The 14,496-nt window shown below is 39.4% G+C and overlaps 1 protein-coding gene and 1 long non-coding RNA gene across 2 annotated transcripts in view; both read right to left on the bottom strand.

The window, feature by feature from the left end:
- Nucleotides 1-1,395, bottom strand: part of LOC115195524 (ras-responsive element-binding protein 1-like) — a 77,565-nt gene extending 76,170 nt beyond the window's left edge. The window contains 1 exon segment of the mRNA XM_029755437.1: nucleotides 922-1,395. Within this exon segment, the coding sequence (XP_029611297.1) occupies nucleotides 922-961 (40 nt within the window). The 5' untranslated portion in view covers nucleotides 962-1,395.
- A 10,681-nt stretch (nucleotides 1,396-12,076) lies between these two features.
- LOC115195523 (uncharacterized) lies at nucleotides 12,077-13,496 on the bottom strand. The gene is made up of 2 exons (XR_003878709.1): nucleotides 13,270-13,496; nucleotides 12,077-12,883 (listed from the first exon to the last, which is right to left on the bottom strand). It is a non-coding gene; the product is annotated as an uncharacterized LOC115195523 (long non-coding RNA).
- Nucleotides 13,497-14,496: the final 1,000 nt, after the last annotated feature.

The following is a 14,496-nucleotide window of genomic DNA, read 5'->3' as shown; positions in this document are numbered from 1 at the left end:
CCAGCCCTCGCTACGTTGCAGTTCCACTAGAGACAAACACGCATCAGTTCATCACTTCACTTGAGTAACTTTTGAGCGTCTAAAAGAGTAACAAAAAATAAAACGAACCATAAATGATCACCAAGAAACACTTTACACATCAACCTCGTAGATGATCCAAAATTAATTAGCATATATCACTGAATGATAATTTTATTATGTGAAAAAGACAAATAATGACGATCTTAATTCTAGTGATGTAATAATTAGGACAAATATAGACTAGGATAACAAGCGGCGTGATGGAGTACGGATAACTATTATGTTTACTTCCTGAACAATGAAGAAATAATGATATCGAATCATTGAACAAATCGAATTAACACACACACACACACAGGCTACTCTTGAAAAACAAATAAGTTTCGAAAACGACTTGACAAGGTCAAAATGTAACTAGCTATACCGACACATGGCCACTAAGCTGTAGCTAGGCTTCGATCAAAGTGCACTGAAGATATGGATGCTCGAGCGGAGCAACAGGCGGTTAGTTAGCAAGCTAGCAGACTTTGAACCTCCACCTCCAGCCCCCATAATTAAAACAAACTTTACCGATGGTGGAAGTTAGAACTCCGACAATTGCTGTTAATTTTTAAGTGGCGATGAGTAACTAAACCTCGTCGGTTACGAATAATCATATAAGGAAGAGAAATTCCATCGCTCAAGCGTTTTAATCATGGATGAGCATCAGGTCCTCAGCGAAACTAGGAAGCGAATGGGAGTCGAGAAAACTATCCTATCCACGTCGCTTTTCGAAGTTTTACAACTTTGTCACAACAACTGTAAACTTCGCCAAACACGCAATTAACATCACATATCGACTAAACCTGACAAATAAGGCAGAATTTAGAGAATAAGCCGAGAAGCTAGCTAGGTACTTACGTTTGACTTTGTTGGGGTTGGGCTGCTTACGCCGAGACATACTGATGATGGTGAATGGTGATGATGGGCTAAGAAAAAAAAAAAGAAGCTGCAAAGTTGTTCCGGAGAGGAATCAAAATGGCGTTTCTGAGGATGTGCAAAGTTCGACAACTTTGTTCCCCCCTCTTTCTTCCAAATTCCTAAAAAGGAAGATAGAAGAAAGAGTTCAGAGACGAGAGGAAAACACTTATTTCGCTATCCTCTCTGACCGTCCCCAAAGCGCAGCTCTCTCCTCTCCCCTAACCTGATAAGTAAGACGCATCACGTGTTGCTCCTGCTAGTCTCCAAGGGGACGTGTTACTGAGGCTGCTTCCACAAGACTTAAGCCAGTAAGCATCTCTACAGGAGGGGTCTCAAAAGAGCAAAAAGTTTTATCGAGCGGCCTGGTACCCTCAACATGAAAACGTGTCGAGAGAGGAAGTGCACGACGAGGAAACTCGAGCCCTTTAAAGTTCTAGAACTTTGTTGTTGATCAACATTTCTTTATGGGGCAACTTTGAACGATGAACAGATGCGTTTTATAAAATAAAAGCCGACCAAGAATACACACCTATCATTTTTTAAGTAAGTGTAATGATTAAATAATGTTTAAGTAGGTACAGGACCCAGTGATGGATGCATAAGCAAACTATATTTAACTAGTTTCAATTGTTAAATTTAGTTTCAACTGGTGCTGGCATACTCCCACATTCCTCCAAGCCCTCCTCTCTGGATACAGACCCCTCCCTGTGCCTTTACTCATCAACCACTGGCCGACATAACATTCCCTCCCCTCTATGCAGCTGAACTGGTAGGAGCCTGCACAGCCCTCACACTGTCTGGGCCCCATTGAGATGAAGTCAGATACATTAGGCTACTAATTATTATAAATCTAGACGAACAACTTTCATTTAGGCCTAATGAACTGAATAGTAATTGTGAGAGGATAGGCCTAGCCTAGAGAGAGTTTGGTCATTGTGGCTTCTGTTGATTATACCTAACCTAAACATCCATAGCCATTGCCAAGCATATAGGCCTAGTGATGCTTCAGGAATGATAGATAATAAGGATGCTAATTTGGGATGTTTTTAGTGCTAGATTTCAACAACAACAAAAATATGATGAACGGGTTGTAATTTTGTTTGCATCACATCATTCTTATGACACTTATGGAGACACTTATTGCAAATTGATCTGACCATTGATCACTAAACATTCTAAGAAAGTTCAACTCTAGGCTCTATTCAGCTGTATGCTCAATCAACCCCAACTGAATGGAAAAGATCTGCACCAAATAAAATAAAGAAACGGTGCTTAGCTTTCCTATTAATATGGGGTTGAGGCATGGGACATGGACTCATCTCGATAGACCACTTCAGAAGGTTTTAAAACATCTGGCAAACATATGATTTTGGGAGTGAGATCTTAGATCTTATTTGTATAGCTAATCTAAGAAGATACCTAGCATACAGTGCCTTCAGAAAGTATTAATACCCCTTGATTTATTCCACATTTTGTTGTTACAGCCTGAATTCAAAATTAATTTAAAAAAAATCTCGCCCATATACACACAATACCCCATAATGACAAAGTGAAAACATGTTTTTAGATTTTTTAGAAAATGTATTGAAAATGAAATACAGAAATATCTCTTTTACATAAGTATTCACACCCCTAAGAGCTTAAAATTCTTCAAGCTCTGTCAACCATTTTCAGGTCTTGTCATAGATTTTCAAGCAGATTTAAGTCAAAAATTTAACTCAGACACTCAGGAATATTCCTTTTCTTCTTGGTAAGCAACTCCAGTGTAGATTTGGCCTTGTGTTTTAGGTTATTATCCTGCTGAAAGGTTAAGTCATTTCCCAGTGTCTGGTGGAAAGCAGACAGAACCAGGTTTTCCTCTAGGCTTTTTCCTGTGATTAGCTCCATTCTGTTTCTTTTTTTATCCTGAAAAACTTCCAATCCTTAACAATTACAAGCATACTCATAACATGTTGCAGTCACCACTATGCTTCAAAATATGGAGAGTGGTACTCAGTAATGTGTTGTATTAGATTTTGTGCAAACATAACACTTTGTATTCAGGACAGAAAGTTAAGTGCTTTACCACATTTTTTGCAGTATTACTTTAGTGCCTTGTTGTAAACAGGATGTATGCTTTGGAATATTCTTATTCGGTACAGGCTTAATTCTTTTCACTCTGTCAATTAGGTTAGTATTCTGAAGTAACTACAATGTTGTTGATCCATCCTCAGTTTTCTCCTATCACAGCCATTAAACTCTATAAGTGTTTTAAAGTCACCTTTGGCCTCATGGTGAAATCCCAGAGTGGTTTCCTTCCTATCCAGCAACTGAGTTAGGAAGGACGCCTGTATCTTTGTAGTGACTGGGTGTATTGATACACCATCCAAAGTGTAATTAATAAGTTCACCATGCTCAAAGGGATATTCAATGTCTGCTTTTTTTTAACCCATCTAGCAATAGGTGCCCTTCTTTGTGAGCCATTGGAAAACCTCCCTTGTCTTGGTGGTTGAATCTGTGTTTGGAATCCACTGCTCAACCGAGGAACCTTATAGATAATTGTATGTGTGGGATACAGAGACGAGGCAGTCATTCAAAAATCATGATAAACACTAAACACAGAGTCCATGCATCTTATTGTAAGTTGTTAAGCACATTTTTACTCCTGAACATATTAGGCTTCTGTAACAAAGGGGTTGAATACTTATTGACTCAAGACATTTGAACTTCTAATCTTTAATTCATTTGTAAAAACTTTGAATAACATCATATTACTCTGACATTATGGGGTATCGTGTGTAGGCTAGTGACAAAAAACATCTCTATTTAATCTAATTTAATTTCAGGCTGTAACACAATAAAATGTGCAAAAAGTCAAGGGGTGTGAATATTTTCTGAAGGCACTGTATTTCCCAATGCAGAGTTAAAGAAAGATTGGTGAGCTATTCAATTAAAGGCAAATATGGACCTTCTTACACATTCATAATGTGCATCAATTTAGTTTTAAAAACAGTGCTTGACTTGGACAGGAGCTCACCAGAGCTGAGTACCGACATCTCAAATGTTCTACTGCTTGAGCTCCTGTTACTTTTATAGAATATTACCTCAAAACTATTGTGGAGCTCCTGCACCTAAATATAAACAGTACCGGCACCTATTTCTGTCCAAGTCAAGTAGTTTATAAATATACTTTTTTTTAAACTTGAATGTTTAACATAAACACACACACATTCTGCAGTGCCTAGCCTATATAAAGGAAATACTCACAGTATCAGCCTCATGAGCCTGTGATGAAAAGTAATTACATTACATCACTAATCTAATAGTGTTTACTTTCAAATTCCAATGAACAATATTGACAAACAATTAGCCATAGCAATATAATGATTTATATTGTTGTGCAATTAGCACATTTAGTTTCAAGCTGCTGTGCATGCTTTCCTTGAACTGATTCACAAACATGTTGCCTTTCCCCTAATGGTATCAGTCTTTGTCTTCAAGGGCTTTCATGCTAAATAACTATTTAACTTTTAGGTTGCTCAAACTTGATGATCTTCCATCAAAACTCTCAAACATTTTAAAAAGCTGTATGTGATTTTATGATAATAAAAGACAATTTCATCAATTTGACTTGAGTTTCAAGTAAGACCTGTAGCATGCCTATACATGATGGTGGTCAACAGTTGAGATTGCGTGCGCGCGCATAATTGCCAGAAATGGCAGTGTGCCTTTCTTCAGTCACAAAACCCACGAAAATGAGAGTGATGTTATTTATTGAACGTAATCATGGCTTCAACCCCGTTGCTGGGAACAACTATCCCAATTCGACAGCAACAAAAGGGTGGATTCATCCATCGTGGGCGAGGCGACCACAGCATCTCACATTCTGTAAAACAAGTTCCAGACTGGTCTGAACCGCGCGCGAGCGCATTTTTCTAAATGAGTCGAAGAAGTTGATAGCACTCGACGCATATGGGTCACTATGTTTTAACTTTAAAAACCATTTGACGCTGTCTTCCTGTTCAAACAGTAATTACACTGTATTTGACTCTACCCTCGCACCATCGACAGTCACATGAGATAAACACCTGTTGGTTGTGTGGGGGATGACAAGCACATGCTGCACTTACTCAACTGGCTGTGGACTGACTGTCTACTTTTCTTTCCTATGGAGTCTATTTAACTGCTGAAAACTTTTATTGCATTTTTTTTACACATATATGTGTTGCAGAAATTGACTTTGTGCTTAAAGAAAGTAGTTATGTGAAGTACAGTAAACAGGTTGTTAAAGATGTTGCCCTGGCTGGCTCCAGCATGTGCTTCTAAGTAAATGCAAAGAGGACAGGGGGAGTGGTGAAAAACCGGTTTCCATTGGTGACGGATGATTTGTAGGTAACAGTTGTTTGCCTTGCAGGCTGCACTGCACTATAGCTGCCCAGAGACTCTTCGTGCATGAGGGCAACTTGTAAATTCTCTCTTTATAACTTGCTGATTCATTCTTTATTACTGGGCGCAATATGCACAAAAAAATAGTCTGCACCCACTTCTTAGTCGCAGTTTGCCCTTAATTAAGTCCATTTTAAAGTGTATGGTCTCTTTGGCTAAAAAAATAACTTGGAATATGAGGATGAGTGAAGTTGTGATCTCTCAAATGTTTTGCAAACAACCTCATCCATCTGTCATCCATTTATGTTTTAATTTTTATTACATTAATTACAAATAAATCATAATTTGGTTATTATGTCTATAACACCCTTGACCCCAAGAGAAAGGTTACTGATTGAAGTGCATCTAATCTACCTTTGTGCCAATTCATAAAATAGTTTGGATGGAATACATGGAAATGAAGAGGTGAAGAGAATAGCAACAATTACATTGGGCAACTACAGTATATATTAGCCACAAGTGCAAGAATGTCCTCTCTCCCTTTAGTAACGTCTCTTTCTTTTGGGCACAAACTGGTTAAATCAACGTTGTTTCAAATTAATTTGTCAATGTATTGTGACGTGGAGTCTACGTGGAAAATACATTGGATTTGCAAAAAGTCATCACCCTCAACTAAAATTTCAACCACAGGATTATGTCATCATGGTAACCAATATTCAACCTTTGAAACATCATCAGATCTTCAACGTAATATCTACAATAAGAAAAAAACAATAAGCTGGACAGCACCTCCTAGTGATGAGTTGATCTATCTACAGGTATCCTTTTGGTTTTAATCAAGCCCTGCTGAGCTTTGATATTTGTCACCGACTACTACCAATGTGCTATCATGAGAGGGATTGTTGAGAAATCTCCACTAAATAGATTCACTGTTGCTATCGAAGTCATTCCAAAGGGTATGTTTAACAGAGCAAATGAAATGTAACCATCAATCATATCAATGATGCTATTTAGGCCTATATAGCATTTGCGAAGTCATCAACAGCTATTGTTTAAATTCAGCCCAGGAGTCAAGAATAGAAAATACCTATAGACCTAGTGTTTCAAGCTTTGGTTGATTACCAATCAAATCAAATTTATTTATATAGCCCTTCGTATATCAGCTGAAATCTCAAAGTGCTGTACAGAAACCCAGCCTAAAACCCCAAACAGCAAGCAATGCATGTGAAAGAGGCACGGTGGCTAGGAAAAACTCCCTAGGAAAAACTCCCTAGAAAGGCCAAAAACCTAGGAAGAAACCTAGAGAGGAACCAGGCTATGAGGGGTGGCCAGTCCTCTTCTGGCTGTGCCGGGTGCATATTATAACAGAACATGGTCAAGTTGTTAAAATGTTCATAAATGACCAGCATGGTCAAATAATAATAATCATTGTAGTTGTCGAGGGTGCAACGAGCACGTCCGGTGAACAGGTCAGGGTTCCGTAGCCGCAGGCAGAACAGTTGAAACTGGAGCAGCAGCATGGCCAGGTGGACTGGGGACAGCAAGGAGTCATCATGCCAGGTAGTCCCGAGGCATGGTCCGAGGGCTCAGGTCCTCCGAGAGAAAGAAAGAAAGAGAGAAAGAGAGAATTAGAGAGAGCATATTTATATTCACACAGGACACCGGATAAGACAAGAGAATACTCCAGATGAAACAGACTGACCCTAGCCCCTCGGCACATAAACTACTGCAGCATAAATACTGAAGGCTGAGACAGGAGGGATCAGAAGACACTGTGGCCCCATCCGATGATACCCCCGGACAGGGCCAAACAGGCAGGATATAACCCCACCCACTTTGCCAAAGCACAGCCCCCACACCACTAGAGGGATGTCTACAACCACCAACTTACCGTCCGAAGACAAGGCCGAGTATAGCCCACAAAATCTCCGCCATGGCACAACCCAAGGGGGGGGCGCCAACCCAGACAGGAAGACCACGTCAGTGACTCAACCCACTCAAGTGATGCACCCCTACCATGGACGGCATGGAAGAACACCAGTAAGTCAGTGACTCAGCCCCTGTAATAGGGTTAGAGGCAGAGAATCCCAGTGGAAAGAGGGGAACCGGCAAGGCAGAGACAGCAAGGGCGGTTCGTTGCTCCAGCCTTTCCGTTCACCTTCACACTCCTGGGCCAGACTACACTTAATCATAGGACCTACTGAAGAGATAAGTCTTCAGTAAAGACTTAAAGGTTGAGACTGAGTCTGCGTCTCTCACATGGGTAGGCAGACTATTCCATAAAAATGGAGCTCTATAGGAGAAAGCCCTACCTCCAGCCGTTTGCTTAGAAATTCTAGGGACAATTAGGAGGCCTGCGTCTTGTGACCGTAGCGTACGTGTAGGTATGTACGGCAGGACCAAATCGGAAAGATAGGTAGGAGCAAGCCCATGTAATGCTTTGTAGGTTAGCAGTAAAACCTTGAAATCAGCCCTTGTCTTAACAGGAAGCCAGTGTAGGGAGGCTAGCACTGGAGTAATATGATCAAATTTTTTGGTTCTAGTCAGGATTCTAGCAGCCGTATTTAGCACTAACTGAAGTTTGTTTAGTGCTTTATCCGGGTAGCCGGAAAGTAGAGCATTGCAGTCGTCCAGCCTAGAAGTAACAAAAGCATGGATTAATTTTTCTGCGTCATTTTTGGACGGAAAGTTTCTGATTTTTGCAATGTTACGTAGATGGAAAAAAGCTGTCCTTGAAACAGTCTTGATATGTTCTTCAAAAGAGAGATCAGGGTCCAGAGTAACACCGAGGTCCTTCACAGTTTTATTTGAGACGACTGTACAACCATCCAGATTAATTGTCAGATCGAACAGAAGATCTCTTTGTTTCTTGGGACCTAGAACAAGCATCTCTGTTTTGTCCGAGTTTAAAAGTAGAAAGTTTGCAGCCATCCACTTCCTTATGTCTGAAACACAGGCTTCTAGCGAGGGCAATTTTGGAGCTTCACCATGTTTCATTGAAATGTACAGCTGTGTGTCATCCGCATAGCAGTGAAATTTAACATTATGTTTTCGAATGACATCCCCAAGAGGTAAAATATATAGTGAAAACAATAGTGGTCCTAAAACGTAACCTTGAGGAACACCGAAATTTACAATTGATTTGTCAGAGGACAAACCATTCACAGAGACAAACTGATATCTTTCCGACAGATAAGATCTAAACCAGGCCAGAACTTGTCCATGTAGACCAATTTGGGTTTCCAATCTCTCCAAAAGAATGTGGTGATCGATGGTATCAAAAGCGGCACTAATCTACAAGTTAATAATAAATATGTTGGATTCTCATCTCCATCTCAACCAAAAATCTAAGTTAAAGAATAGGACTAAATGATATCAAACTGTATTTAAAGTGCATTTAAAGTTTGATTTGATTTAGTCCTGTTCTTTAACTTTAATTTTTGGTTGAAATGGAGACGTGAATCCAACATATCAATTATTAATTTGTAGACAAACTGGAATTAATGCCAGACTCACTCAGTGGCACAGATAAAACTATGCAAGCAGAAAAAACATCTCCTTCAAATGTTGATATTTGGTTGAGATGACAACCAAACACAATTCAATGTCACTTTTGTAATACAGTAAATAGCCTAAAGTTAAAGCTATCTTACAAACTAATGTAACCATATTTATTCAACTTTAAAATGAGTAACACAACCATGTCTGCATTTTGAGGTTACTGTAACAACAAATGTAATCATAGAAAGCTTGTATGTTCAAGATAGCATGCAAAGGTGACATGTCTGTGGAGAGCTTTACAATTGCTATACTAATCTGTGCAGAATCTCAAATGGCATTGATCACTTGTACCATGTACTTTAATGTAATCTAAACTGCAATACTGGTCATTTGGTTCTGTGATTAGATAAAGCACAGTGATAACACATTAAATTGTATAAATTAACAAAATATCTGATATTGTATTCCTATTTGAATTCCTTGTATTCCTTTGTTGTGCTTTTAAATGGTTGAAAGCAAGTGATAACACATTTAGGTGACAACTAAACCAAAAATCTGAAATGTATTTTCCATTGGAATTTAGTTGTGCTTTTGCATGGTTGAAAGCATAGTGATAACACATTGGGAATTCAACAAACTTTTGTCTGTCTTTTTGAGTGGGTGAAAATAGGTTTTAATTTCACTGATCAACATTGAAATGACGTGGTGTGCCCAGTGGGTTATTGGGATTTTGGAGAGATGACAGGTCAGTGCAATAGAGCCTGACTCATTCCTCCATTGAACTCTCTTAGGCAACAGGCGTCTTTTTCCACAACATTTCTCAAAGACAGTCTAGCAACATTTCAAGAACTCTAATTTAATTCCATCCCTGAATAGGAATATTCAAATAATGTTAGAAGGTTATTATCTAACCAACCAGGAACTAGGTGTAAATGTTCTTTATGTTCTAGGAAGGTTTCTTGTCAGCTTGGTTCCTACTGGTTGGAGAGGTTTCCCCAACCCCAAATCACCACTATACCCTTTTGAAGGACCTATCACATGGGCTGTGTTCATTGGGCACCGAACGGAAGAAAACAGACTGAAACAGGGAGGGACCATCTGGGCTTGTCCAATAAAAAACACTTATTTTAAATTGTTTTCTCTGGATAAATGTGAAACCTTTATTGCCTATGCTGACACTATCCTGATATTAGGGGGAAGAAAAGGTGACAAACGAGATGTTTGCAAGTTTGAACAGTAGTAGGATAGAAGAGTGAGGGGGAAGGAGAGAGAGAGAGGGAGGGGAGGACGAGAGAGAGAGGGAGTGAGAGAGAGTGTATGTGGGAGGGGAGGACGAGAGAGAGAGAGTGAGAGAGAGTGTGTGTGGGAGGGGAGGACGAGAGAGAGAGGGAGGGGAGGATGAGAGAGAGGGAGTGAGAGAGAGTGTGTGTGGGAGGGGAGGACGAGAGAGAGAGAGAGAGAGAGAGAGAGAGAGAGAGAGAGAGAGAGTAGGCAGTAACATGAAGCCTCATTCAACCCTGTCAAGGGATCCAAATAGTTTGGAGTGCTCGAGTGCTTTGAGATCTGACCTGCTCTGCAGCGTGGCTGTCTGTCCTACTAAAGTCTATGCCCAGAGGCCATCACACAATCTGTGATGAAACAACCTTGGGATTTGTTACAGCAGTAGCAGTACATGAACATCATGTAAACAACTTTTTTAGGAATACAGCCCTTCTCTTACCATGCTTCATGTGGAAAGTGATAGTGGTGTGAGTGAGGTGCATGTGTTCCTGGCTTGAGGAGTTAATCATTGACCTGTTTGCTAGTCTCAGTGTGTGTGTGTGTGTGTGTGTGTGTGTGTGTGTGTGTGTGTGTGTGTGTGTGTGTGTGTGTGTGTGTGTGTGTGTGTGTGTGTGTGTGTGTGTGTGTGTGGATGGGTGAGTGGGTGTGTGTTTGTGTGTGGTTCGGTCATGACATGAGTCACCAAAATGGCGGTAACTTCGGCTGGGGTGAGACAGTTCAACCTTGTGCAGAACTGTAGGGACGATTGCTATGGCTCCACACCTGTTATTGAGGATGCTTTCCAGTTGCCACCTTTCAGACAAACATGAGAGCAAAGGCCAGCACAAAGTGCATCAGACAGGCAATCCAAACATAAGACCAACTTGAGTTTTGAAAGCCAGCCTCAATGCATTTATTTTTTAATCATTTTGAAACTGATCTACTGGTCTACTGAAGACCTTACATTTTGGCGTGAACCTCTTGAATCTATGGCAACAGGAAATACTTTTAGCAGTATCAATATCAGTGACTGGTGCTGAAAACAGACTCAATCCTTCTGCAAAAGTGACCCTTAAGCCAAAAATAAGCATATTCTGCTTGGAATGTCCACACATTGAAGTGTTTGACAAAGAGAAAATTTGTCTGTAAAGACAATAAAAAGTTAAATATATGGAAACAATAATAATATATAGCCTATAACATTGTATCCAAATTCACATATGCAATCAACAAAAGCGACAATGTATCAACATCCAGCTAAAATAGTATCAGTGTTCAATTCGACCACAGGGTACCTTTACTGATGACTAATAAAACAGTGACATGGATTTAAACAGGATACAGTAACGGGTTCACACATTGTTGAGAAACACTCTTTTCACACCACTTTGTACAGCTATGACCGGAAGTTACTTTTTAATGGCAGGTTAGGAGGATTAACGTAGCAAGTTAGGATCATTAATTTAGCAGGTTAGGAGAATTAGGTTTTATTTGATTTTTCTTTAACCTTTATTTAACTAGGCAAGTCAGTTAAGAACAAATTCTTATTTACAATGACGGCCTACCCCGGTTAAGGTTAGGAAAAGGGTTAGGGAAAATCACTTCCGGTCATAGATGTATCGAAGTGGCGTGAAAAGAGTGTGTCCGCACATTATTATGTCAACAATAAAAGGAACTTCTCACATTTGGCATGGAACGTTGTGTATTTCTCTACTCTCACATTGGAAAGAGTAGGACATCTAGTGGGCAAAATGGAAAACTGCTGATGTATGCTTACTACCCTTCTGTAGGGGATTGCATAATCAGAGAGTATATTTCGGACAGAGGTCATTTTTGCCTTTGAAGCTTTTATTTTAAGAACGAGTTGTCATTTTGAAATCCCCAGTAGTCAGAACTTTTATAAACATAACTTGTTCTACTGTATGTTGAACTCTGTATCAATGAACAGAATCAGAGAACCTGAAATTCAGAGCAAATGGCAAAGAACTCATTTAATACAGGATTTATACATTAACAAATTGTAATTGGACAGATATTATGCACCTTCACAAATCATGGATCTAATGCATGCTATTTGAATTATGGTGCAGGTCTATTTGAATCAAGCATTTCATCTTGTGTTCACTATGGGCCAGTTTGCCGGACACAGACTAAGCCTAGTCCTAGACTAAGAAGAAGTATTTTTATGGGAGATTCTTAATTCAAAGGGGTTGTAAATCCAGGACAAGGCTTAAAACTGCAATATGTAATTTTTGAGCTGACGACCAAATTCACATAGAAATGTTAGTTATAGATCTGTCATTCTCATTGAAAGCAAGTCTATATGCATTATTTCTATGCTTTCTGTTGTTACATTTCCTTTGCTTTTTTTACTTTCGGTTTTGTACACCAGCTTCAAACAGCTGAAAATACAATATTTTTGGAAATTGAAACGATATTTCAGTGGTTTAGATGGTACAATGATTCTCTACATTGCTTGTTTTGTCACAAACTGAAATTATTAAATATATACAATTATCAAATTACTAATCTTTAGTGTTGCAAACAGCTAATATCTAAGTACATCATGAGTTACAGTATGTCAGTAACATTTACACACACTATCCAAAAACGGTACATAATTGTGTGGTCACAATGTATTTATTCCTTTCCTCCCTACGTAATCTAATTCACATTAAACCTTCTCCTTGGCCTATTTTTTTCTTAAAGTGAGATTGAAGCAGGCAATGTGGTAGCCATTTTGGTTCACCACAACAGCATGCACATCAAGTCATCTCTGAAGAGGGGAGCAGAGGAAGAATGAGGTTATAACATGCACTTCACAGGAATGTGTCCAAATAGGTACTTCACAATATAAGAGCAACATTTTCACCCATGGTAGGTAGTCCAGATTCAACTTAAATGGTTTTTCATAAACAATCAGTTCTGCAAATAAATACACCCTATTTTAAAGTTTAAGAAACACATCCAAGTGAACCAAACCTTTATATTAATCATGAATCTATAAAATGTATAATTCCCTTCTGCACACCATTGTGCTACAGTGCATCCTGCTAATGCACCTGTCTATCTATCCTATCAATGCATTTAACAGCATAGCAAACACTTTCCCACCCTGTAACGTGAAGTGCATTTAATGCAAGAGAAATACTTAATATGTACTTTTTAAGGGTGCTTTTTTTTGTTGACATGGGGCTCAATTCAAACAAACCAGCATTTCTGTATTTACGCCATTGTTTTTTTTTGGTAGCTACTGGGTTTGATTGAATCCCAGCCCTGATCTGCTGTCTTTCTTTCGGGAGCAGAAGGTGAAGCAGGGGATATCGGGCAGGCCCAGGCGCTCATCATAGTGAAACATGGCACCCCTCTTCAGGAACACATTAGCAGACCGGTATATCTCCTCAATGGACTGCCCTGTGGGAGAGGGATATACACTGAGCATACCAAACATTAAGAAAACCTTCCTAATATTGAGTCCCCTCCTGTCCTTTGGGTGGTGGACCATTGTTGATACACACGGGAAACTGTTGAGCGTGAAAAACAAAAAGTGACATCAATAAGGGATCTTAGCTTTCATCTGGATTCACCTGGTCAGTCTATGTCATGGAAAGAGCAGGTGTTCTTAATGTTTTGTAAACTCAGTATACAGAGATCAAACACTCACTAACTGCTGGGATTTTTTTGTATGACTCAACCTAGTTTCTATTAAGGATCTATGTATCCTGCTAGCTTTCACATAGCTGGTGGGCTGAATTTGCCAAAAGTAATACGTTTATCTTTATTTCCGCCATCAATCAACAATAGGGTTTCAAGGGTTGGCTTATTCCAAGTGTATTTGATGACAACGTAACATACTATTTACCAACTTAAATTGAATGGTGATGATCTGGCGTCTTTGAGCTATGGGTGAATGCAGTTGCTTTGATTTATTTTAATATTCTTCAGGGAAATGTTCAAAAACATACACTCATACCAGTTAGCACTGTTTATTTCATATTGATGTGTAACATTAAGTCGGGGTTAGGGTCGGAACTATAACACCAGTGGCTTTGTTTTGAACGGAAGTGCAAACAAAGGTAAATATTGAACTCACTGAGCAGATGTGACACTCAAATTGCCCTCATACAATGATGGCACGGGAGGGAAGGGGTTAATTAAGACTGACTCCAATGTCAGGGTCCGGAAAAACCAAACAGCAACTTCAGACAATGTTTACTTTTTCCTGATATAAGAAAATATTTATCGATAACAACAATTAGTGAAAACATAAACTGTAACCGACATGACAGTGCTATCCCATGGGCACAGACGTCATTCCAACGTCTAGTTTCGATTTATATTTGGTTGAGCTGTCAACTAACTTGAATTCCATGTCATTGGATTTAGGTT

This window comes from Salmo trutta, chromosome 6 (genome assembly GCF_901001165.1).
Source record: "Salmo trutta chromosome 6, fSalTru1.1, whole genome shotgun sequence".
In the NCBI taxonomy this organism is placed as follows: Eukaryota; Metazoa; Chordata; class Actinopteri; order Salmoniformes; family Salmonidae; genus Salmo; species Salmo trutta.
The sequence above is the reverse complement of the archived record's forward strand: the minus strand, read 5'-3'. Positions and strand labels throughout refer to the sequence as shown.